At 36.7% G+C, this 26787-nt stretch overlaps 1 protein-coding gene across 1 annotated transcript in view; it reads right to left on the reverse strand.

Annotated features, from left to right (window-relative positions):
* ZC3H6 (zinc finger CCCH-type containing 6) overlaps positions 1–26787 on the reverse strand; it is a 136205-nt gene that overhangs the window by 80488 nt on the left and 28930 nt on the right. The window contains exon 2 of the mRNA XM_077135128.1: positions 3847–4027. Within this exon, the coding sequence (XP_076991243.1) occupies positions 3847–4027 (181 nt within the window). The remainder of the gene's footprint in view (positions 1–3846; positions 4028–26787) is intronic.

The following is a 26787-nucleotide window of genomic DNA, read 5'->3' on the forward strand; positions in this document are numbered from 1 at the left end:
TCCAGGTATCCTTTTATGGGATTTCTTAGATTTATCTATTTCTCACCACTCTTACTATACAAACTTAGATCAACCTCTCATCCTCCAAAATATCAAATCCCAACATAGTCTGTCTAAATCAAATCCTGTACAGTACAAATGATAATTTTATATGTTAGTACATGCATGAGAAAAATACCTGGAAGACTACACACCAACTGTTATGTGGGGGATGAAACTACAGGGAATCTTCTCTTTTTATTTATTTCTATCATGATGAATATTTTAAACAATTAACTTTATATTATTTTGGAAATCATGAACAAATAATATATAAATGTATTTCCATGGCCAATTAAAAAAAAAAGAACAAACATTCCTAAAAAAGTGAAGCATAATTACTATATGACTGGCAATTCCACTTGTAGGTATTTATCCAAAAGAATTTAAAACAGGGACTCCAACAGATACTTACACACCCACATGTACAGCAGTAATATTCACAAGAGCCAAAGGGTGGAAACAACTGAAGGGTCCACAAATAGATAATGGATAATCAAAATGGTGTATCTATGCGATGGAATACTATTCAGCCATAACATTGAGTGGTTTGAAAACCAGGAAGGACTTTAAGGAGAGCATTTGTGAAAACCTAAATGGGCTTGAATTACTGATATTAGAAATTTGAACTAATAAGAAAATAGGAAGAAGGGAGATCCTTGTTATGAAGTGGCAGAAAATTGAGTAACACTGATGCCTGGACTAACATAGAAAACAGAAGATGTGCCTAAGGGAGTGGGTGGTTCAGCTAAGATCTCAAATAAAATGTTGAATGTGCCTCATGCACTTTCTTTAATGAAATATTCTTGTTGACTTCTTGCTGCTTATATAAGGTAAAATGCAAGCAGGGAGAGACAAATTAGAAGAAGGACTGTTAAATTAAAAGGAGCCAGGACTTGATGGTTTTGAATGCTCTAGGCCTCTCCAGATGGCAAATAATGTAAAAATTAGGATCGAATTCAGTGCACATCAGGAAAATGTGGTCGAAAGGTAGATGATGGTATAGCTGTAGAAACCTTTGCTAATATCTCAGGAGGATACAAGGTGGTGCCTCAAAGTACTCTCCAGACAGGAATAAAAAAGATTCATTAAGGAAATTATGGATATCCCTCAAAAATCCTGTCAAACAAACATTGGGGACTCCAAGAAGCTAAAGGGCTTATCTTGAAGAAATCAGTGGATGTGACTGCTAGACTGCTATCTAACAGAATGAACCACAGTGAAATTCACAGGAGGTCCACAATGTTTTTGAAAGCCATTATAAGCAGAACTATGACCAGAGTAGGCTGAAAGGGGCAGAGAGAATACAAAATGTAAAGAGGCCACTAACACCCCCCCCCCCCCACCAAAACTCTAATGGCAGGAAGCAGACTGAAGAAACTACTTAGTTGCAAATCTGTACATCCTTCTTGAGAAAAAAGACCAACAGGGAGACCCTAGAGCCCAGAGGGTGGAGCCGAGACCCATGTTGGTTCTTCCCATGCCTGGAAACCCAACCATAAACCGTGAGCAGGAGAGGCCCATGTGTGAGCCATTATTTGATCTTTGAAGAATTCTGTGACTTCTGGCCTTTGTGTTGAGTAGGGGAAACTTCACATTACCTCCTATAATAGCTTTTTTGACTCTCTGGAATCAATTTTGCTTAATAGTATTCTTGGAGAAAATTATCCTTTCATCTTGGTTTTCATACTTACTTTCATAGAATTATACAATCAAGTCTTTTAGAGTTTTAATAGTTATTCACCCACAACCTATCTGATTTTATTTATGTATTCCCTTTTTTCTTGAGTAGATTTGCATAAGCTGTTGATTTTTTTTTAATTATTGGTTTTCCATTCTAAATTCATTAAGTTCTGTTTGTAACTTTATTAATTCTGTTTTTCCTTTTTGTTTCTTTTGGGTTCCTTTACTGTTGTTTTTCTATTTTTTCAAGTTGGGTGATTAATACACTTTTTTTTTCATTTTTGTTGCTGTGAGTATTTAATACTATGATTCTGTATAAATTTTTCTGACAATTACTTCAGCTACATTCTATAGATACTGAAATGTCAAGATTTTATAATCATTATCTTCATGAAATTCTGCAGTTTTAATCTATATTTCCCCTATGTTCAACGGGCTGTTCAAACAGAAAGGCCTTTTTGTTTTCTGACCTTGTCATTAATGTCTAGTTTTATTACACTCTGGTTTGAGATTATTTTTTGTTCTATTTCTATTATATTGAAATAATTATGTATTTACTTGTGGTCTATGATATGGTCAGTTTTTATGAACATTCTAACTATATTTGACAGGATTCTATATTCTTAGGATTCAGAGTTTAATATATATTTACAATATCTCAATATCCTTACAACCTTTTCATACACATGATTGATCTCTTTGGATTAAGAGAGAGAAAATATTTCTCCTCTTATTAGTGCGCTCTTATCTACTTCTTAATAGATGCTAGATAGCCCTGTTGTTTCTACTCTATGAAAGTTGCTTTGTTTAGGGATAAGAACTTATGTCTTCATTGTGAATTATAACCTTTAACAATATAAAACCCTTCTTTGTGGCCTTGGGTGCCTTTTTGAGCTGAATTTGACATTTCCAGATATCAACGTTGTGACTGTTACTTTCTTTTCTTTGTATTTGGCTGGTATAGCTTTATCCATTTTTAAAATCTTTCTTTTGAGCACAGCTTAGAGTTGGATTTTTGCATTGCTGGAGAGTATTTTCTGGTATTTAGGAAAGCTTGTATTTTTTATTTGTTTTGTTTTTGTCTGTCCTCTCAATTTAGATTCTATTTCCAGAAGTTACCTCCTCACCTGGCTCTGTCCTAGAACAGGGACTTGGTCGATCAGTTAGGCCCAGACATGCCCAACACGAGTCTGTATTTCTGTGTCCCCTGTACTCACCTGTGAATTAGGGCTGATAAAGTCCCTTCCCAGTTTTGCTACTTTTCTTAGAATGGCTCATGCGCTTTGTTTTGAGTGGGCACCTCTCCCTTTGGGATGAGCACCTGTTGGTACCTTGTTTCGTGGAAGTCCCTTTGCCTTCCCTCTGCTTCCTTCCGCACAGCTGCTTATACTATGCAGGTCTTGTTTTTTGTGGCTTGGCCCCATCCATTTGTATTTTTGAGGTTTGTGGGGATAAATTGCCACTTTGTCTGGTTTTGGCTTTGCTATCCTAGATACTTTGTTTTTATAGGGAAATTCAGGTAGTTTCAAAGGGCCCCAGAACTGCTGCCAACTTTTCCCTGATTAAGTTGTCAGCATGGGGTCCTCCCTCTCAGCACCCTAAATCACAATATTCTCTATCCAGCACCCTACTGCTTCCTTTATAGCAGCTGCTTTTTTATTCATTTATTGCCTTTCTCCTTTCCATTTCAATGTATCTCTAATTAGGACAGAGACTGTTTCACTCACTACTATAACCCCTGACATCTAGCAGAAGCTTCCTCAGCATACACTCTGTAACTATAGGAATAAATAAACGAATGGGTGAAGGGACAGTGAAAATGCTGCTAATCCAGACCTGCAGAGATGAAAACTTCTTTTCCTTTACCTCTCAATATCCTTGCATACAATCTTCCATGAACTAAAAAGATTACATATTTTAATCTGCATTAAAAGTTACCTGGACTATAGTTTGAATTTTTATTATAAAATAATTCATATACTCCTCATGTTCAGAAAATCTATTAATGTTAATAGCCAATCTAATTCATAGGTTTTATAAGAAACTAGGCAATGATTTATGCTTCCTAATTTTCAGAATCTTTTCTTTCATAGACGTTTACCAAAAAAGTAGAGTCTAACTAACCTTATGTTTTTCACGTTTTCTTCTTTTGGATTTTTTCTTCTCTCTTTCTTTCTTATGTTTTTTTCTTGATTTTCGGTATGCTTTCTCATTTTTCTGCTTTTCATCCTCTTTTGTTTCCTTTTCTTGTGTTTCTTCATATCCTCCATCATCTATTTCACCATCTTCTAATTCACCATCTTCTCTGTAGAAGACAATGGCAACTTTAATTTTCGGATGTCAATTCTAAAAGAAATTTTATAAAAACATTTTCAAAAGCAAAAAGCCCAAACCAAGAATTTAAGTTAGATTCACTGAGACCAGGGGTTGGTAAACTTTCTCTGTAAAGAGCAAGATAGTAAATATTTGACGTTTGCAGGCCACTTGCGGTCTCTGTTGCAAATTCTTCTTCCTCTTGCTTTTTTTATTCTTAACATCCTTTAAAAATGTAAGAACCATTCTCAGCAGCCAAAGTTTGCCAACCTCTGATTTAAAGATCATTGACCCTCACAAAATGAATGAATGAATGAATGAATACACCCAGTGCTACCCCAAAGTATTACATTAGTTACCATTCTACAAAATCACCTTCAAAACAGAAGTTAAACTAAAATACTTCAGGATTTAAACACTTTTACAGAAAGCCATTTTTAACGTTATGGCCCACGGATGGCTATTAAAAGCAACCTATTATTAATTCTAAGCAACAAAATGAACTTCCATAGGAAATCAAATTTCAATATATAGATACTTAACAAAGCCCTAGCCACAAAACGGAAATACTAAATTCCTCAACTGAGCCTGAAAAAAAATATTCATAATGAAACCATAAATCTAATTCCACTTTCCAAATACTAGTGTCTTTACTACTCTAGATGTTGAATTCTAGAAACAAACTGACTTCTCTATTGATTATGCCAGTTTTAGACACAGTTATACATAAAACAATTTAACATTTAATCATATTCAGTTACACTAGGCTTGAAAAAAATACAAAATACTACAAATAGTAAGCACACTGTGGTGCAGAAAGACAAATGTCTTGAAAATGTATTGTTTCTTGAAAATGTAAGACAGCTTAGAATTCTGGCTATTTTAGTTTTCTAGGCTACTTAAAGCAAATACCATGAAATCTGTTAGCTGAAACAGTGAATTTATTAGCTTACAATTTGAGACCAAGAAAATATCTAAATCAAGGTATTCTAATGGTGATGCTTTCTTCCCAAAGGCTGCCAGTGGTCCTCGCTCCTGTCCTATGGACAAGGCATATGGGGGCATCTGATGGCCTCTCCCTTCTCTTCTGGGTTTTACTGATTTCAGCTTCTTGTTCTGTGGTTCTCTCTTTCTCTCTCTGTACTCATTTAATTTATAAAGTATAAAGGACTCCAGTGAGAAGATTACAACCCATCCCGAATGAGGGGGGCCATACCCTAACTGAAGTAGCCTCATCAAAAGGTCCTACTTATAACGGATTTTCACCCACAGGAACGGATTAGATTTAAGAATATGCTTTTCTGGTGTTCATACAGCTTCATACCACCACACTGCTTTAATGGAAAGTTCTGAACTTTTATAGAACTATAAAATCTTATGACCCAAGAGAAATTAGTGCATATATTCACTAAAAGAAAAGTATAAGAATGCTTATAGCAGCTTTAGTCATAATAGTAAAAACCTGGAAACAAATCTCCTCAACAGGTAAATGGATATATAAAAGAATTAGCCACTGCTACATGCAACAATATGGTTAGAGACATGACGAGTGAAAGAAGCCACACACAAAAGACTAGTGCATAATTTCATTTCTATGCACTTAAAGAACAGGCAAAACTAATCTATGGTACAGAAATCAGATTAGTGATTATCTCTGGGGGTGAGGGGCATGTAACTAAAAGGACCTAAGAAGCTCTTTGGGGTGTTGCAATATTCCATATATTGATATGTATGATAGCTATGCTATATATACATATGTGAATAAAAAGTAATCAGATTGTATAATTAAGAATTGTGAACTTTACTGTCCTTATTTATACCACAATAGAATTTAATATACAAATAAACAAACAAAACTTATGTTTTTATCTTATCTTCTACCACCTATCTCCCCCAACTTGAGCTCCTAAAATAAAAATTTTTATATCTTTTTTTATTAGAGAAATTGTGGGTTTACAGAACAATCATGCATAAAATATAGGATTACCACACATTACCCCACCATCAAAACCCTGCATTGATGACAGCACATTTTTATAATTGTACTATTAACTATAGTCCATGGTTTAACTTAGGGCTTACTGTTTGTGGACTATTGTTACATGGATTGTTTTTAAAATTTTTATTCTGTTATCATATATACAATCTAGCATTTCCCCTTTTAATTACATTCACACATATATTCCACAGCTATTAATGCATTAATTAATATCACCACCATCCATTACCAAAACATTTCCATCATTCCAAACAGGAACCTGCACATTTTAAGCCTTAACTTCCCATTCCCTATCCTCATCATGTCCTCTGGTAACTTCTAGATTCTGACTCTATGAGTTTGCTTATTCTAATTGTTTCAAATCAATGAGGTAATATAATATTTGTCGTATGTGTCTTCAAGGTTCATCCATGTTGTCACATGAATCAGGGGGTAATTCCTTTTGTGGCTGAATAACATTCCATTGCATGAATATACCACAATTTATTTATCCATTCATTGGTTCATGGACACTTGGGTTGCTTCCATTATTTGGTAAATGGGAATAAAACCGCTATAAACATCGATGTGCAAATATCTTTTAGAGTCTCTGCTTTCCATTCTTTTTAGTCTACTCCAGGTAGTGTCTTCACAGTAGCTCCCCACTTTACACTGCCACCAGGATTGAATGAGCATTCCTATTTCTCTGCATCCTTTCCAACACTTGTTATTTTCTATTTCTTTAACAGCAGTTATTCTAATGGATGTGAAATGATCTCTTGTTGTGCTTTTCATTTGCATCAAAACCTGATGGCTAATGATATTGAACATCTTTTCATGTGTTTTCCGGCCACTTACAGATCTTCTTTGGAGAGAGGTGTATTCAAGTCTTTTGCACATTTTTAATTGAATGGTTTGTCTTATTGTTTAGCTGAAGGATTTCTTTAAGTACTCTGGATATTAAATCAGTATCAGATATGGTTTTCAAATATTTTCTCCCGTGGTATAGGTTGTCATTTACTTTCATGATGAATTCCTCTGAGGAACAAGTTTTTTATTTTGAAGAGGCCCCAACTGTCTATTTTTTCTTTTGTTGCCTTTGTTTTGGGTATAAATCTAAAACACCATTGGCTAAAATAAGATCCTAAAGGTGTTTCCTGTTGTTTTCTTTTAGGAGTTTCATATTTCCAGCTCCTATATTTAGGTCTTTGATCCACTTTGAGATGATCTTTTTCTATATGGTGTGAGGTAGAGGTCCTCCCCCTATTTTTTGCAAATGGAGATCTGGTTTTCCCAGCACCATTTGTTAAGACTATTCTTTCCGAATTGAGTGGTCTTTGGCCCCTTGTCAAAATCATTTTCCCATAAATGTGAGGGTTAATTTCTGAGCTCTCAGTTTGATGATATTGGTCTATATGTCTGTCTTCATGCCAGTACCATGCTGTTTTATTACTGTGGATTGGTAATAAGTTTTAAGATTGGAAAGTTCATTCATTTTTTTTCATTCTCATTTTTCAGGATGGCTTTAACTAATCAGGGTCTTTTACCCTCCCATATAAATTTGATGATTGGCTTTTCCATTTCTGCAAAGCAGATTGTTGGGGTTTTTATTGGGATTGCATGGAATCTATTGCTTTATGTTGGATTGACATCTTAACTATATTTAGTCTTCCAAACAATGAACACAGAATGTCCTTCCACTTATTTAGGTCTTCTTTGATTTCTTTTAGCAATGTTTTATACTTTCTGTATATAAGACCTTTACATCCTTGGTTAGATTTATTTCTAGATATATGATTCTTTCAGTTGCTATTGTGAATGATTTTTTTTTCTTAATTTCTTCTTCCAATTATTTACTGTGTGTATACAAAAACATTACTGAATGTGGGGTGTTGATCTTGAACGCTGCCACTTTGCCAGAGTCACTTATTAACTACAGGAGTTTTGTTATGGGTTTTCTGAATATAGGACCACATTATTTGCAAGTAGGGAAAGTTTTACTTCTTCCTTCCCAATTTGGATGCCTTTTATTTCTTTTTCCTGCCCAATTGCTCTGGTAGAACTTCCAGTACAAGATTGAATAACAGTGTCTTTGTATTGGTCCTGGTCCTAGAAGGAAAGCTTTCATTGAGTATGATGTTAACTGTGGGCTTTACTTTATGCCCTTTATCATGCTGAGGAAGTTTCTTTCTATTCCTAGTGATCTAAGTGTTTTTATCTAGAGAAGGTGCTAGATTTTGCCAGATGTCTTTTCTGCATCAAATGAGATGATTATATGGTTTTTTTCCCTTCATTCTGTTAATGTGGTTCATTATATTAATTGGCTTTTCTTTTGTTGACCCAACCTTGCATATCTGGGATAAATCCCACTTGATCATGATGTGTAATTCCTTTAATATATTGTTGGATTTGGTTTGCTAGTATTGAATTGAGGACTTCTGCATCTATAGTGATAAGAGATACCAGTCCATAGTTCTGTTTTCTTACAGTATCTTTATCTGGCTTTGGTGTGAAGGTAATTTTGACCTCAGAGAATGAAGTAGGGAGTGTTCCCTCCTTTTAAACTTTTTTGGAAGAGTTTGAGGAGAACTGAAGTTAGGTCTTCTTGGAATGTTTGGTAGAATTCTCCTGTGATGCCATCTGGTCCTGGTCTTTTCTATTTTGAGAGGTTTTTGATGATTGTTTCAATCTCTTTACTAGTTATTTGTTGAGCTCTTCTATGTCTTCTTGAGTCAATGTGGGTAGTATGTGTACATCTAAGAATTTGTCCATTTCATCTAGGTTATTTAATTTACTGGCACACAGTTGTTTATAGTGTCCTCTTAATAGGCCTTTTTTTCCCAATGGGGTTGATAATAATGTCCCCCTTTCATTTCTGATTTTCATTCTTTGTATACCCTCTTGTTTTAGTCTGCCAAAGCTGCCCAAAAGCAGCACACCAGAGATGTATTTGCCTTTAATAAAAGGGGATTTTATTTAGTTTAAATAAACTTACAGTTCTTCAGAGGAAAAGCAGCTAACTTTGATCTGAGGTTGTCTCTTAATATAGGAAGGCACAGGGCAATGTCTGCTGGCCTTCTCTCCCAGCTTCTGGGTCCCAACAGCTTTCCCTGGGGTGATTCCTTTCTGCATCTCCAAACGTCTGGGCTGAGATGAGGTATGTTAAGCTGCTTGGGCTTCGCTGTGTTGAGCTCTCTTCTGACTCTTTCTTTTAAGCCTCCAGCTAATTAAGGTAAACATCATTCACTGCAGAAGGCACTCCCCTTAGCCACAGCAGATGTAATCAGCCATTGGTGAGCTTCACAAGTCCACAGCAACAGAACTAGGCACCATCACCTGGCCAAGTTGACACCTGAACCTAACTACCACACCTCTCTTTTGCTTTTTGTCATTCCAGATAAACTTATTCAATTTTATTGATCTTTTCAAAGAACCAACTTTTGGTTTTGTTGATTCTCTTTATTGTTTTGTTGTTGTTGTTCTTGTTATTGTCATTGTTTTCTATTTCATTTATGTCTGCTTTAATCTTTGTTATATCATTCCTTCTGCTTACTCCTGGTTTAGTCTGTTCTTTCTATTCTTCCAGTTTTTAGGTTAGGCCTTTGATTTGAAGTCTTTCCTCTTTTTCAATGTAAGCATTTAGAGCTATGTACTTCCCTCTCAGCATTGCCTTTGCTGCTTCACATACATCTTAGTATGTTGTATTATCATTTTCATTCGTCTCCAGAGATTTCCTACTTTTGCTCTGAATTTCACTTTAACCCATTGGTTGTTTAATTTCCACCCATTTGTGAATTTCCATTTCTCCCTCTGCTACTGATTTCTAGCTTCAATCTTTTGTGGTTGGAGAAGATACACTGTACATTTCAACATTTTTTAATTTTTGGAAACTTGTTTTTTTTTGGGTGGTGGTGGTGCATGGTCTTGGAATTGAACCCAGTACTCCCGCATGGAAGGCACACCTTCTACCACTAAACCGTTGTGCACTCTGGAGGCTTGGACTGTCCTAGAGAATGATCTATAAAAATTCATTCAAGAAGAAGGTGTATTGTGTTTTTGTTGGTAAGGTATTCTCTGTATGTCTCTTAGGTATAGTTGGCTTAGCGATTCATTCAAGTCTTTTATTTCCTTATTGATCTTCTGACTAGATTTTTTATCCATTACTGAAAGTGGAGTATTAGTCTCCTTCTATTAATGTAGAACTGTAAATTTCTTCCTTAAAATCTGTATCTGCTGCATATATTTTGGGGCTCTGCTGGTAGGTGCCTATATATATTTATTATTGTTATATCTTCTTGTTCACTTATCCCCTTTATCAGTATATAATGAGCACTTTTATCCATCATAACTGTTTCTGACTTAAAGTCTATTTTATCTGACATTAGTATAGCTATGCCAGCTCTCTTTTGGTTCCTACTTGCATGGCATATTTTTTCTCCATTCTTTCACTTTAACCTACTTGTATCTTTGAATTTAAGATGAGCTTCTTGCAGACAGTGTATCAGTGGGTCATGCTTTTTTATCCATTCTGCCAAACTGTGCAATCCATTTACATCTAAGTCTTACTATTAGAGACTTCTGGGAAGATGGTGGACCTGAGTGGAGTTCACTCCTGCTCCATGAAACAAGATAGAAGACAGGGAGAAAATGTCCAGGAATGCAGGTCCGGGGGTGGTGGGAGTTCAGCTTGGGTCTCCTGTGTGGTAGTAAACCATTCTGCCACTGGAATACCAGCACACCCTGGCCTACCTTATAACAGACCCTTTAGTTGAACTGTATCTCCTCCGTGAGATCTGGACCTTGATATGGCAGAGAATAACTGACAAAGTACAAAAGCATTCAGCAAAAACTAAGGAAATATGAAACTTTAGAACAGTAAAGGAAACCAACTTGCATAATAAGCGTATCAAGATAATCAAATGCCAAGAACACAAGAGAAAATCATAAGGCACATGAAGATTCAAGAAAAAATGGCTCAGCCAAACAACCAAATCAAAACTCCAGAGGGTACACAATATACAGACCTACTACTCAAGGACATCAATAAAGAAATAAAGGATATCAGGAAGACACTAGAGGAGCATGAAGAATTTGGTAAGTTAAATAGAAAATGGCAGATCTCACAGGGATGAAAGATGCAATAGACCAAATTAAAAATAAACTGGAGACACACAGTAGTAGATTCAAAGAAGCAGAAGGAAGAATAAGTGAGCTAGAAGATAGAAAAGAACTAGAGTGCACTAAAGAACAAATAGCAAAAAAGATGGGAAAAATGCAACTGGATCTTAGAGAAATGATGGACAACAAGAGATGCAAAAATATAAGAATTGCTGGTGTCCCAAAAGGAGAAGCGAAAAGGGTTGGGAAAGTTAGCTGAAGATATAATTGGAGAAAACTTACCAACCCTTATAAAAGACATGAATATGCACATCAAAGAGGCCCAGTGAACTCCAAATAGAATAAATCTGAACAAGCCCACTCCAAGACACATTCTAATCAGACTGTCAGGTGTTGCAGAGAAACAGAAGGTCCTTGAAGCAGCACGAGAAAAGCAATGGACTACATAAAACACATAAGACTGATTTCAGACTACTCAACAGGCACGATGGAAGCAAGAAGGCAGTAGTATGATATCTTTAAGATCCTGAATGAGAAAGGCTTTCAACCAGGAATTCTTTATCCAGCCAAGTTATCTTTCAAAATTGAGGGAGAGATTAAAATCTTCAAAGATAAAGGAAGATTGAGAGAACTAGTCAACAGGAGACTAGAAATATTAAAGGGAGCCCTGTCAGCTGATAAAAAAAGACAGGAGAGGGAGGTCTAGAGGAGGGCACAAAATTGAAGAATATGAGTAAAGTTAATTTAAAGGAAAAGAAAGAGAGAAGGAAAATAATATACAAATCTGACAAATAAAAACTAAAGAACAAAGGTGCATGGATGGTTCAGTGGTAGAATGCTCGCCCTTCGTGCAGGAGACCTGGGTTCGATTCCCAGACCATGCACCCCTCCTCCAAAAAAAAAAAAAAAAAAAACCTAAAGGACAAGATGGTAGAATCAAGAATTAACATTACAGTAATTACTTTGAATGTTAATGGGCTAAACTCACCGATTAAAAGATACAGACTGACAGAATGGATCAAAAAACATAATCTATCTATATGGTGTTTACAAGAGATGCATTTTAGACTCAAGGATACAGTTAGACTGAAAGTGAAAGGATGGAAAAAGATCTATGCTAACTGTAAAAGAAAGCAGGAGTAGCTATACTAATATCAGACAAAATAGACTTTAAGGGTCCACGGGTAGTTTAGTGGTTAGAATGCCCACCTTTCAAGTGGTAGACACTGGTTTGATTCCTGGACCATGCATTTTAAAAAAAATAGACTTTAAATGTAAAGATGTCATAAGAGACAAAGAAGGACACTATATATTAATAAAAGGGACAATTCACCAGAAAGAAATAACAGTCATAAATGTGTATGCTCCCAATCAAGGAGCTCCAAAGTACATGAGGCACATATTCAAAAAACCTAAAGGACAAGATGGTAGAATCAAGAATTAACAGTACAGTAATTACTTTGAATGTTAATGGACTAATAGACATATAACAGTAATAATAGGAGACTTTAATACACCACTCTCTGATATAGATAGAAGAGCCACACAGAAGATCAACAAGGAAATAGAGAACTTAAATGATAAGATAAATGAATTAGATCTAATAGACATATATAGATTATTATATTCCAAAACACCAGGATACACATTCTTCTCTAGTGCACATGGAACATTCTCCAGGATAGATCATACACTGGGACATAAACTGAGTTACTAAAAATTTAATAAGATCGAAATCATCCACCTTTCTCTGATCCAATGGAATAAAGTTGGCAATTAATTATCAAGGAACCAGAGCTTTCACAAATACATGGAGATTAAACAACACACTCTTAAATAATCAGTGGGTCAAAGAAGAAATTGCTCAAGAAATCAGTAAATATCTGGAGACGAATGATAATGAAGATATGACATATCAAAACTTATGGGATGCAGCAAAGGCAGTGCTGAGAGGGAAATTTATTGCCCTAAATGCCCATATCAAAAACAACCAAGAATGAGCAAAACTTGAGGATTTAACTTCACACCTGGAGAATTTAGAGAAAGAACAGCAAACTAACCCCAAAGCAAATAAAAGAAGACAAATAATAAAGACTAAAGCAGAAATAAACAAACTGGAGAACAATAAAACAATAGAAAGATTCAAAAGAACTAAAAGTTGGTTCCTTGAGAAAATTCATAAAATTGATGGTCCCCCGCTAGACTAACAAAGAATAAAAGAGAGGACACAAATATAAAAATTCAGAAATGAGAAGGAGATTGTTACCACAGATCATGAAGAAATTTTTAAAAATCATAAGAGAATATTACATGCTAACAAACTAGACAATTTAACTGAAATGGACAAATTCCTAGAAAGACACAAATTACCTATACTGACTCAAGAAGAAATAGAAGATCTGAACAAACCAATTACAATTAAGACATCCAATCAGTCATCAAAATCTTCCCACACAAAAAAAGCTCAGGATAGACTTCCTGGAAGATGGCGGCTTAGTAAGACGCGCGGATCTTACTTTCTTCTCCAGGACACCTACTAGGGGAGTAGAAACGATACAGAAAGCGCCCAAAGCCACAACAGAGATAAAAAAGACAGCGTACCCCATCCTGGAACGGCTGGCTGGCTGAGAGAAGCAGCTCGGGTGAGATCGCCGAGGCGCGCGGGCCTTACCGGGCGGGGTGGCAAGCGGCCGGAGTTACTCCCTTCCCCCTTCCCGGGCCGGCTGGGAGAATTGGAGAGGCGGTCCCCTGAAACCAAGGCGACTGGCGCCCACACCACGCGCAGCCCCCGGACCAACTGAGAGAATTGGATCGGAAACCCCCAGGCCGCGGAGAACGGTGACGGGTGGGGGAGGCCCCTTCCAAACCCGTGACTCCCGGGGAACATGCACTCTCTCGGGCGGGCCGCTGCCGCTGGCGCCCTCCCGCCACGCTTGTTGCCCAGGGCCGACTAGGAAATTCGGACGGGCTCTTTCCCTGGCTGCGGCGACCAGCAACCCTCCCTGCGTTCGGACCGAGGGCCGGCTCAAGCCGCTTCGGCTATCGAACCCCCAGGACGGCGAGAGTTTTCCAAAGTTTAAGGTCCCACAGCACCTTTTACTGGTGGGACCCGCAGACAAACGTGTGCCACGAGCGCCACCTACTGGGCAGGATAAGAAAAACAGAACCCAGAGATTTCACAGAAAAATATTACAACCTTGCTGGGTCCAACACCAAGAGAAATCTGAATAAATGCCCAGACGCCAGCAGCAGAAGATAACTGTCCACGCTCAAAAGATTGAGAATATGGCCCAGTCAAAGGAACAAACCAATAGCTCAAATGAGACACAAGAGCTGAGACAACTAATCCTGAATATACGAACAGAAATGGAAAACCTCTTCAAAAATGAAATCGATAAATTGAGGGAGGACATGAAGAGGACATGGGCTGAACATAAAGAAGAAATAGAAAAACTGAAAAAACAAATCGCAGAACTTATGGAAGTGAAGGATAAAGTAGCAAACATAGAAAAAATAATGGATAGCTACAATGATAGATTTAAAGAGACAGAAGATAGAATTAGTGATTTGGAGGATGGAACATCTGAATTCCAAAAAGAAACAGAAACTATCGGGAAAAGAATGGAAAAATTTGAACAAGGTATCAGGGAACTCAAGGACAATATGAACCGCACAAATATACGTGTTGTGGGTGTCCCAGAAGGAGAAGAGAAGGGAAAAGGAGGAGAAAAATTAATGGAAGAAATTTTCACTGAAAATTTCCCAACTCTTATGAAAGACCTAAAATTACAGATCCAAGAAGTGCAGCGCACCCCAAAGAGATTAGACCCAAATAGGCGTTCTCCAAGACACTTACTAGTTAGAATGTCAGAGGTCAAAGAGAAAGAGAAGATCTTGAAAGCAGCAAGAGAAAAACAATCCATCACATACAAGGGAAACCCAATAAGACTTTGTGTAGATTTCTCAGCAGAAACCATGGAAGCTAGAAGACAGTGGGATGATATATTTAAAATACTAAAAGAGAAAAACTGCCAACCAAGACTCCTATATCCAGCAAAATTATCCTTCAAAAATGAGGGAGAAATTAAAACATTCTCAGACAAAAAGTCACTGAAAGAATTTGTGACCAAGAGACCAGCTCTGCAAGAAATACTAAAGGGAGCACTAGAGTCAGATACAAAAAGACAGAAGAGAGAGATATGGAAAAGAGTGTAGAAAGAAGGAAAATCAGATATGATATATATAATACAAAAGGCAAAATGTTAGAGGAAAATATTATCCAAACAGTAATAACACTAAATGTCAATGGACTGAATTCCCCAATCAAAAGACATAGATTGGCAGAATGGATTAAAAAACAGGATCCTTCTATATGCTGTCTACAGGAAACACATCTTAGACCCAAAGATAAACATAGGTTGAAAGTGAAAGGTTGGGAAAAGATATTTCATGCAAATAACAACCAGAAAAGAGCAGGAGTGGCTATACTAATATCCAACAAATTAGACTTCAAATGTAAAACAGTTAAAAGAGACAAAGAAGGACACTATATACTAATAAAAGGAACAATTAAACAAGAAGACATAACAATCATAAATATTTACGCACCGAATCAGAATGCCCCAAAATACGTGAGGAATATACTGCAAACACTGAAAAGGGAAATAGACTCATATACCATAATAGTTGGAGACTTCAACTCACCACTCTCATCAAGGGACAGAACATCTAGACAGAGGATCAACAAAGAAATAGAGAATCTGAATATTACTATAAATGAACTAGACTTAATAGACATTTATAGGACATTACATCCCACAACAGCAGGATACACCTTTTTCTCAAGTGCTCATGGATCATTCTCAAAGATAGACCATATGCTGGGTCACAAAGCAAGTCTTAACAAATTTAAAAAGATTGAAATCTTACACAACACTTTCTCGGACCATAAAGGAATGATGTTGGAAATCAATAATAGGCAGAGTGCCAGAAAATTCACAAATACGTGGAGGCTCAACAACACACTCCTAAACAACGACTGGGTCAAAGAAGAAATTGCAAGAGAAATTAGCAAATACCTCGAGGCGAATGAAAATGAAAACACAACATATCAAAACTTATGGGACGCAGCAAAGGCAGTGCTAAGAGGGAAATTTATTGCTCTAAATGCCTATATCAGAAAAGAAGAAAAGGCAAAAATTCAGGAATTAACTATCCATTTGGAAGAACTGGAGAAAGATCAGCAAGCTAACCCCAAAGCAAGCAAAAGGAAAGAAATAACAAAGATTAGAGCACAAATAAATGAAATTGAAAACATGAAAACAATAGAGAAAATCAATAAGGCCAGAAGTTGGTTCTATGAGAAAATCAATAAGATTGATGGGCCCTTAGCAAGATTGACAAAAAGAAGAAGAGAGAGGATGCAAATAAATAAGATCAGAAATGGAAGAGGAGACATAACTACTGACCTCACAGAAATAAAGGAGGTAATAACAGGATACTATGAACAACTTTACGCTAATAAATACAACAATTTAGAGGAAATGGACGGGTTCCTGGAAAGACATGAACAACCAACTTTGACTCAAGAAGACATAGATGACCTCAACAAACCAATCACAAGTAAAGAAATTGAATTAGTCATTCAAAAGCTTCCTAAAAAGAAAAGTCCAGGACCAGATGGCTTCACATGTGAATTCTACCAAACGTTCCAGAAAGAATTAGTACCAATTCTCTTCAAACTCTTCAAAAAAATCGAAGTGGAGGGAAAACTACCTAATTCATTCTATGAAGCCAACATCACCCTCATACCAAAACCAGGCAAAGATATTACAAAAAAAGAAAACTACAGACCAATCTCTCTAATGAATACAGATGCAAAAATCCTCAATAAAATTCTAGCAAATCGTATCCAACAACACATTAAAAGAATTATACATCATGACCAAGTAGGATTCATCCCAGGTATGCAAGGATGGTTCAACATAAGAAAATCAATTAATGTAATACACCATATCAACAAATCAAAGCAGAAAAATCGCATGATCATCTCAATTGATGCAGAGAAGGCATTCGACAAGATTCAACATCCTTTCCTGTTGAAAACACTTCAAAAGATAGGAATACAAGGGAACTTCCTTAAAATGATAGAGGGAATATATGAAAAACCCACAGCTAATATCATCCTCAATGGGGAAAAATTGAAAACTTTCCCCCTAAGATCAGGAACAAGACAAGGATGTCCACTATCACCACTATTATTCAACATTGTGTTGGAGGTTCTAGCCAGAGCAATTAGACAACAAAAAGAAATACAAGGCATCAAAATTGGAAAGGAAGAAGTAAAACTATCACTCTTTGCAGATGATATGATACTATACGTCGAAAACCCGGAAAAATCCACAACAAAACTACTAGAGCTAATAAATGAGTACAGCAAAGTAGCAGGTTACAAGATCAACATTCAAAAATCTGTAGCATTTCTATACACTAGTAATGAACAAGCTGAGGGGGAAATCAAGAAACGAATCCCATTTACAATTGCAACTAAAAGAATAAAATACCTAGGAATAAATTTAACTAAAGAGACAAAAAACCTATATAAAGAAAACTACAAAAAACTGCTAAAAGAAATCACAGAAGACCTAAATAGATGGAAGGGCATACCGTGTTCATGGATTGGAAGACTAAATATAGTTAAGATGTCAATCCTACCTAAATTGATTTACAGATTCAATGCAATACCAATCAAAATCCCAACAACTTATTTTTCAGAAATAGAAAAACCAATAAGCAAATATATCTGGAAGGGCAGGGTGCCCCGAATTGCTAAAAACATCTTGAGGAAAAAAAACGAAGCTGGAGGTCTCGCGCTGCCTGACTTTAAGGCATATTATGAAGCCACAGTGGTCAAAACAGCATGGTATTGGCATAAAGATAGATATATCGACCAATGGAATCGAATAGAGTGCTCAGATATAGACCCTCTCATCTATGGACATTTGATCTTTGATAAGGCAGTCAAGCCAACCCACCTGGGACAGAGCAGTCTCTTCAATAAATGGTGCCTAGAGAACTGGATATCCATATGCAAAAGAATGAAAGAAGACCCATCTCTCACACCCTATACAAAAGTTAACTCAAAATGGATCAAAGATCTAAACATTAGGGCTAAGACCATAAAACAGTTAGAGGAAAATGTAGGGAGATATCTTATGGATCTTACAACTGGAGGCGGTTTTATGGACCTTAAACCTAAAGCAAGAGCACTGAAGAAGGAAATAAATAAATGGGAACTCCTCAAAATTAAACACTTTTGTGCATCAAAGAACTTCATCAAGAAAGTAGAAAGACAGCCTTCACAATGGGAGACAATATTTGGAAATGATATATCAGATAAAGGTCTAGTATCCAGAATTTATAAAGAGATTGTTCATCTCAACAACAAAAAGACAGCCAACCCAATTACAAAATGGGAAAAAGACTTGAACAGACACCTCTCAGAAGAGGAAATACGGATGGCCAAGAGGCACATGAAGAGATGCTCAATGTCCCTGGCCATTAGAGAAATGCAAATCAAAACCACAATGAGATATCATCTCACACCCACCAGAATGGCCATTATCAACAAAACAGAAAATGACAAGTGCTGGAGAGGATGCGGAGAAAGAGGCACACTTATCCACTGTTGGTGGGAATGTCAAAGGGTGCAACCACTGTGGAAGGCAGTTTGGCGGTTCCTCAAAAAGCTGAATATAGAATTGCCATACGACCCAGCAATACCATTGCTAGGTATCTACTCAAAGGACTTAAGGGCAAAGACACAAACGGACATTTGCACACCAATGTTTATAGCAGCATTATTTACAATTGCAAAGAGATGGAAACAGCCAAAATCTCCATCAACAGAAGAGTAGCTAAACAAACTGTGGTATATACATACGATGGAATATTATGCAGCTTTAAGACAAGATAAACTTATGAACCATGTAATAACATGGATGGACCTAGAGAATATTATGCTGAGTGAATCCAGCCAAAAACTAAAGGACAAATACTGTATGGTCCCACTGATGTGAACGGACATTCGAGAATAAACTTGAAATATGTCATTGGTAACAGAGTTCAGCAGGAGTTAGAAACAGGGTAAGACAATGGGTAATTGAAGCTGAAGGGATACAGACTGTGCAACAGGACTAGATACAAAAACTCAAAAATGGACAGCACAATAATACCTAATTGTAAAGTAATCATGTTAAAACACTGAATGAAGCTGCATCTGAGCTATAGGTTTTTGTTTTGTTTTGTGTTGTTTTGTTTTGATTTTACTATTATTACTTTTATTTTTTTCTCTATATTAACATTCTATATCTTTTTCGGTTATGTTGCTAGTTCTTCTAAACCAATGCAAATGTACTAAGAAATGATGATCATGCATCTATGTGATGATGTTAAGAATTAATGATTGCATGTGTAGAATGGTATGATCTCTAAATGTTGGGTTAATTTCTTTTTTTCCGTTAATTAAAAAAAAAAAAAAAAAGAGAAGGGATAATTGGAGATGAAGGGATACAGACTGTACAACGGGACTGGATATAAAAACTCAGAAATGGACAGCACAATACTACCCAATTGTAATGCAATTATGTTAAAACACTGAATGAAGCTGCATGTGAGGTATAGGTTTTTTGTTTTTGTTTTTTTTGTTTTTTTTTTCTTTCTATTATTGTTTTAATTCTTATTCTGTTGTCTTTTTATTTCTTTTTCTAAATCGATGCAAATGTACTAAGAAATGATGAATATGCAACTATGTGATGGTATTAAGAATTACTGATTGTACATGTAGATTGAAATGATTTCTAATTGTTTTGTTAATTCTTTTTTTAATTAATAAAAAAAAATTTAAAAAAAAAAAAAAAAAAAAAAAAAAAAGCTCAGGACCTGATGGCTTCACAGGAGAATTTTATCAAAGTTTTCAAAATGAACTGATACCAATCCTGCTTAAACTTTTCCAAAAAACTGAACAAAAAAGGAATGCTACCTAATTCATTTTATGAAGCTCACATCACTCTAATATGAAAATCATATAAAGATGATAGAATAAAAGAAAATACAGATTAATCTCCCTAATGAACATAGATGTGAAAATTCTTAACAAAATACTAGCAAATTGTATGCAGCGCCACATTAAAAGAATTATATATCATGATTGTGCCGGTTTGAAAAGATTTATGTACCCTAGAAAAGCCATGTTTTAATCCTAATCCCATTTTGTAAAGGCAGCTGTTTCTTCTAATTCCTATGCAGTACTGTATGATTGAAACTATAATTAGATCATCTCCCTGGAAATGTGACTCAATCAAGAGTGGTTGTTAAGCGAAATTATGTGGAAGTGTGTCTCCACCCATTTGGGTGGGTCTTGATTAGTGTACTGGAATCCTATAAAAGAGGGAACATTTTGGAGAATGACGAAGATTTCAGAGAGAGCAAAACAGAATGACACAGCCATGAGAAGTAGAGTCCACCAGCCAGTGATCTTTGGAGACAAAGAAGGAAAATGCCTCCTGGGGAGCTTCATGAAAGAGGAAGCCAGGAGAGAATGCTAGTAGAGAATGCTAGTAGATGATGCTGTGTTCACCACGTGCCTTTCCAGATGAGAGAGAAACCCTGACTGTGTCCACCATGTTCCTTCTCACTTGAGAGAGAAACTCTGAACTTCATCAGCCTTCTTGAACTAAGGTATCTTTCCCGGGATGCCTTACATTGGACATTTCTATAGACTTGTTTTAATTGGGACATTTTCTTGGCCTTAGAACTATAAATTAGAAACTTATTAAATTCCCCTTTTTTAAAGCCATTATGTTTCTGGTATATTGCATTCCAGCAGCTAGCAAACTAGAACAATGATCAAGTGGGATTCATACCAGGAATGCAAGGGTGGTTCAACATAAGTAAATCAATCAGTGTAATAAGAGCACATTAACAAATTGAAAGGGTAAAATCATGTGATCATATCGATTGAGGCTGAAAAAGCATTTGACAAAACCCAGCATCCTTTCCTGATAAAAACACTTCAAAAGTTAGGCACTTAAGAAACTTTCTCAATATCACAAAGGGAATATATGAAAAACCCATAGCCAGTGTCATACTTAATGTTGAGGAATTGGAAACATTCCCTTTGAGATCTGGGAAGAGACAAGGATGCTCATTGTCACTGCTATTATTCAACATTGTATTAGAAGTACTAGCTGGCGCAATTAGACAGAAGAAAGAAATAAAAAGCATCCAAATAGGAAGGGAAGAAATAAAACTTATATTATTTGCAGATAACATGATCCTATACTTAGAAAACCCTGAGAAATCTACAGTAAAACTACTGGAGCTAATAAATTCAGCAAAGTAGCAGGATACAAGATTAATGTACAAAAATAAGTAATGTTTCTATACACAAGCAATGACCTATCTGAGGTGACAATCAAGGAAAAATTCCATTCAGAATACCAACCAGAAGAATTAGGTTTCTAGGAAAAAACCTAACCAGGGATATTAAGGGCCTACACAAAGAAAATTACAAAAAAATGCTAAAAGAAATAAAAGGTGACCTACATAGATGGAAAGATAGTCCATGCTCACGGACAGAAAGGTTGAGTATCGTCAAGATGTCAATTCTACCCAAACTGAGCTACAGATTCAATGCAATACCAATAAAAATCTCAACAACCTTCTTTGAAGGCTTGGAAAAACTGGTTATTAAATGTATATTGAAGGGAAAGAGACCCTGAATAGCTAAAAATATCCTAAAAAAGAAGAACAAACTGGGAGGTCTATCACTTCCTGACTTTGTAACTTACTATAAAGCTACCGTGGTCAAAACAGCATGGCACTGGCACAAAGACAGAAGGACTGAACAGTGGAATAGAATCGAGAGTGCAGAGATTGACCACAAAATTTATGGACATTTGATCTTTGATAAGCCTCCCAATCCACTGAATTGGGACAGAATAGTCTTTTCAATAAATGGGCATGGGAGAAGTGGATTTCAATAGGCAAAAGAATGAAAAAGGACCCCTACCTTACACCCTATACAAATGGATCAAAGACCTAAATGTAAATAAAGCCAGTACCATAAAACTTGTTGAAACAAATGTAGGGAAACATCTTCAAGATCTAGTAATAGGAGGTAGCTTCTTAAACTTTATACATAAAGCACAAGCTGTAAAAGAAAAAATAGACAAATGGGAACTCCTTAAGATCAAGAGCTTCTGTGCTTCAAAGGACTGTGTTAAAAAGGTGAAGAGGACCCAACTCAATGGGAGAAAATTTTTGGAAACCACATATCAGATAAAGGCTTGATATCCTGTGTACATTAAGAAATTATACAGCTCACCAACAAAAGAACAAACAACCCAATTATAAAATGGACAAAGGAAATGAATAGGCACTTTTCTGAAGAGCAAATACAGATGGTTAAAAAGCACATGAGTAGCTGCTTATCTTCATTGGCTATAAGAGAAATGTAAATTAAAATGACAATGAGATACCACCTCACACCTATAAGAATGGCTGCTATTAAACAGGAAACTATAAATGTTGGAGAGGATATGGAGAAATTGGAACATTTATGAACTTTGATGGGAATGTAAATGGTTCAGCTGCTGTGGAAATCAGTTTAATATTGAGTTGCCCTATGACTTGGCAATACCAATACTCGGTATATACCCAAAATAGTTGAGGGCAGTGACACAAACAGACATTTGCATACTGCTGTTCATAGCAGCACTATTCACAATTGCCGAAAAATGGAAACACTCCAGGTGCCCATCAACAGACAAGTGGATAAACAAAATGTGGTATATACATACGATGGAATATTGCCCAGCATTTAAACAAAACGATGTCCCGAAACATATGACAATATGGATGAACCTTGAGGATATAATGCTGAGTGAAATAAGTCAGACACAAAAGGACAGATACTGTATAATTCCATTACTATGACTCTGATAAAGCCTCCAGTGTTTTGGAACAGCTGGAAGGAAAAATCTGAGTTGAGGGCATGGTAGCCCATGACGAACTCTGGGACTGTTCTATAGTCGCTTGCTGAAGTGTGCTTTGAAAACTGCTGCAACTCTTTCTTTCTTTTCTTTGCAAATATATGTTATACTTTACAACTAAAAGAATGGTTAAAAAAAACATCGGCAGTTATAGTAATATTAGATAAAACAAATTCCTGAAATAAAAAATTTGAAAGTATTTAGTAACATAGCTCAATACCATGGCAAAGTTGGTACCTGTAATAACATTTACCTGTGTGAGAATGCACACAGTTTTAATAGTTAATCAAATGGTATTTAAGATGCTTTTTAATATTTAGAATTCAAGTAACTCTGATATCCGTATGTATAGATTTTTTCCTTCCTTGCTTTAATTTTAAATTGGTTTATAAAACATTGTACAAACAGGCTTTACGATGATTACTTAGTTTTTTTTTTTATTATTATTTGCCTATAGATAAGCTAAGATATCTGTTTTAGGTGGTTAACATTTTCATGTTACTTGTTAAGATATTTGTATCTTCATATTATCCTCAAATAAGGAAAATATTTAGTAACATAAGTCATTACTATAGCAACGCAGATATTTGTAAGAACTTTCTACTTGATATTTTGAGAACATTCGCAGTTTTGACAGCTGATTAAATGGTATTTAAGTTAATAATTAATACTTAGAATTTAAGAACTCTGCTATTTGAATATGTAGATTTTTTCCTTGTTGCTTCAATTTTAAATTGGTTTATGAAACTTACTGTGCAAACACTGGCTTTACAATGATTATATGGATACTTCATTTAAATATGCCTATGGCTATACTAACTAAGATATCCATTTTTGATGGTTCTAAAGGTATTGTTTTCTTTAATTAAAAAAATTAACAGCAACCACAAAAAAATCACTATTGGACTTTCTTCTGTCATTTTACTATTTAGCCTTTGCTAGTCATACCTTTCTTTTCCCTTATTTCGTCTACTTTTATGTTTATTTGATTTTTTCCATAGTACATATTGAGTGCCTTCTTAGTTCTACTTGGATATATTTCTCACCTATTTTCTTTGTAGTTACTATGGGGTTAAAATTTTAACACTCCAAATATATAACAGTCATGTTTGGTTTTGATACCAACTTAACTTCAGTAGCATACACATATACTTTTCCTATACCCCTCTGTCCCCCCACCATTGTTTTTGTTTTGTTGTACTTGTTACCACTTTATCTGTGTACATTTTATGTCTAAAATGTAGATTTATCATTACTTTTTATGCATTTGCATTTTATCACCTTAAGGAAGTAAGAAGTGGAGTTACATACAAACAATACACTACAATAATACTGGCATTTGTAATTATCCAAATGGTTACCTTTATAGCAGGTCTTTTTTTTATGGTGCTTTGAACCACTGTCCAGGGGCCTTTCCTTTCAGTCCGAAGAACGCTCTTTAGCACTGCTTCTAGGGCAGATCTGGTGGTGATGAACTCCCCCAGGTTTTGTTTATCTGAGAAGGTCTTAATCTCGCCCTCATTTTTGAAAGTCTCACCAGCTAGAAAATTCCTGGCTGACGGTTGTTTTTTTCAGCTCTTTAAGTATTTCACCCACTGCTTTCTTGCCTCCATGGTTTCTGATGAGAAATCTGCACTCAATCTAATCGGAACTCACTTGTAAATAACATGTTGTTTTTCTTCTTGCAGCTTTCAGAACTTACCTTATTCACCGCATTTAATCATATGATCAATATATGATAGGGTGTACTTTTCTTCAAGTTTATCCTGTTTGGTGTTCTTTGGGTTTACTGTATGTTCACATCTCTTGCTAAGGGAAGTCCTCTGTCTTTATTTCTTTGTATGCTTCTTCTGTCCCTTTCTCTCTTCTTCCGGGACTCCCACAATGGATATATTGGTGTGCTTGATGGTGTCCCGAAGGTGTCTTAGTCTATTTTTGCTTTCAATGATTTTTTCTTTCTGCTCCTCTGCCTGACTCAGTTGAAGTATCTTGCCTTAGAGTTCACTGCTTCTTGCTTTTGCCAGCTCCAATAATCTCCTGAAGCCCTCCTGGGCATTTTTCATTTCATTTATTGTGGTCTTCAACTCCAGTGATTCTGTTTTGTTCCTTTTTGAAATTTCTATCTTTTTTACTGAGACTCGCATATTACTTATTCATTGCTTTCCTGATATCCTTTAGTTCTTTCTCTATACTTTTCTTTATTTCCTTGAACATTTTCAAGATCATTTTTTTTACAGGCTTTGTTCATTGTGTCAGCATTCTTGTCTTCTTCATTGGTGTCTTCTGTGTTTTATTGTCTTCCTTTGGATGGGCATCAATTTCTGTTTGTTGCACACTGTACATTTAATATTTTAAAATGTTAATTTATGGGATTTATTCCCTGAGATGTCTCTTTCTTGATCTTGTAACCTGTTGGTGATAAGACAGAGATCCTCCTGAGCTTCAGCCCTCCCATCAGGAAGGCTGCCAAGGTGAATGCAATGTGCATTTTCCCCTATCTTGTCCTGAGCTATCACTTCTCAGTTGTTTTGGAGTTCTGCTGTTAACAGGATTTGAGTTGTCCCCTCTGTATCCCAAAAGACAGACCTCCCTCTCCTGGATGCTTAACGTTGGTAGCCCTCTGTTCCCAGACCGTCTGGCTCTAAAGTTTCATATACTCCTTTCTTTGTTTCAACTCCTTTCGCCCAGAGGGCAAGTTCTAGGAGGAATGGCACACCAGAGAGGACTTTCCCAGGTCGATCTTTCCAGCTGAAGTAGGGATAGGGACCCACAAAGGGTGCCCTGGGGAGGGGATTAGGAAAGGCACAAGAACTTCCCCAAGAGCTCCCTGAAGCTGAGCTTTCCCTATTTGTCCAGCAAATGCACCCCTTCAGCTACCTGCTGCTCACAGTCCTGAGGAAGCTCAGAGTCTTTATGTCTCTACCACCGCTCGCCCTGTCTGGGACGGGTTGACACAGTGGCTGCTGCTGAGCTGAAACAGCTGCCCTAAGAGCCAGGACCTCCGTGACCTGAATTTACTAATCAAAACTGTGATCAGTGATCAGGCACGCCCACCACTGTTCTTGGGAATAGAATTTTTACATCTCTTTCTGTCACCAGCAAGCTAGCCAGGTGCGAGACCCCATAGCACCTTGCCATGAGAGTGGGGGATGGGCACTGGTGGCCTCCACAGGGAGAGAATAGTTTACCGTTCTTTACCATGGTTTATCAGCATCTTCCTCCTGACATTTCCTGAGTGCTATACACTGTTTTACTGACCTCTGGAGTTTCAAAATAATTGTTTCAGAAAAAATTAAAAAATAGGACTTCCGGAGAAGATGGCGGCTTAGTAAGACGCGCGGATCTTAGTTCCTCCTCCAGAACAGCTACTAGGGGAGTAGAAACGATACAGAACAGCTCCCAGAGCCACGACAGAGATCAAAAAGACAGCGTACCCCATCCTGGAACGGCTGACTGGCTGAGAGAACCCGCTCCGGTGAGATCGCCGAGGGGTGCGGGCTTCACCGGGCGGGGCAGCAAGCGGCCGGAGTTCCTCCCTTCCCCCTTCCCGGGCCGGCTGGGAGAATTGGACAGGCGGTCCCCTAAAGCCGCAGCGGCTGGCGC

This window comes from Tamandua tetradactyla, chromosome 17 (assembly GCF_023851605.1).
Source record: "Tamandua tetradactyla isolate mTamTet1 chromosome 17, mTamTet1.pri, whole genome shotgun sequence".
In the NCBI taxonomy this organism is placed as follows: Eukaryota; Metazoa; Chordata; class Mammalia; order Pilosa; family Myrmecophagidae; genus Tamandua; species Tamandua tetradactyla.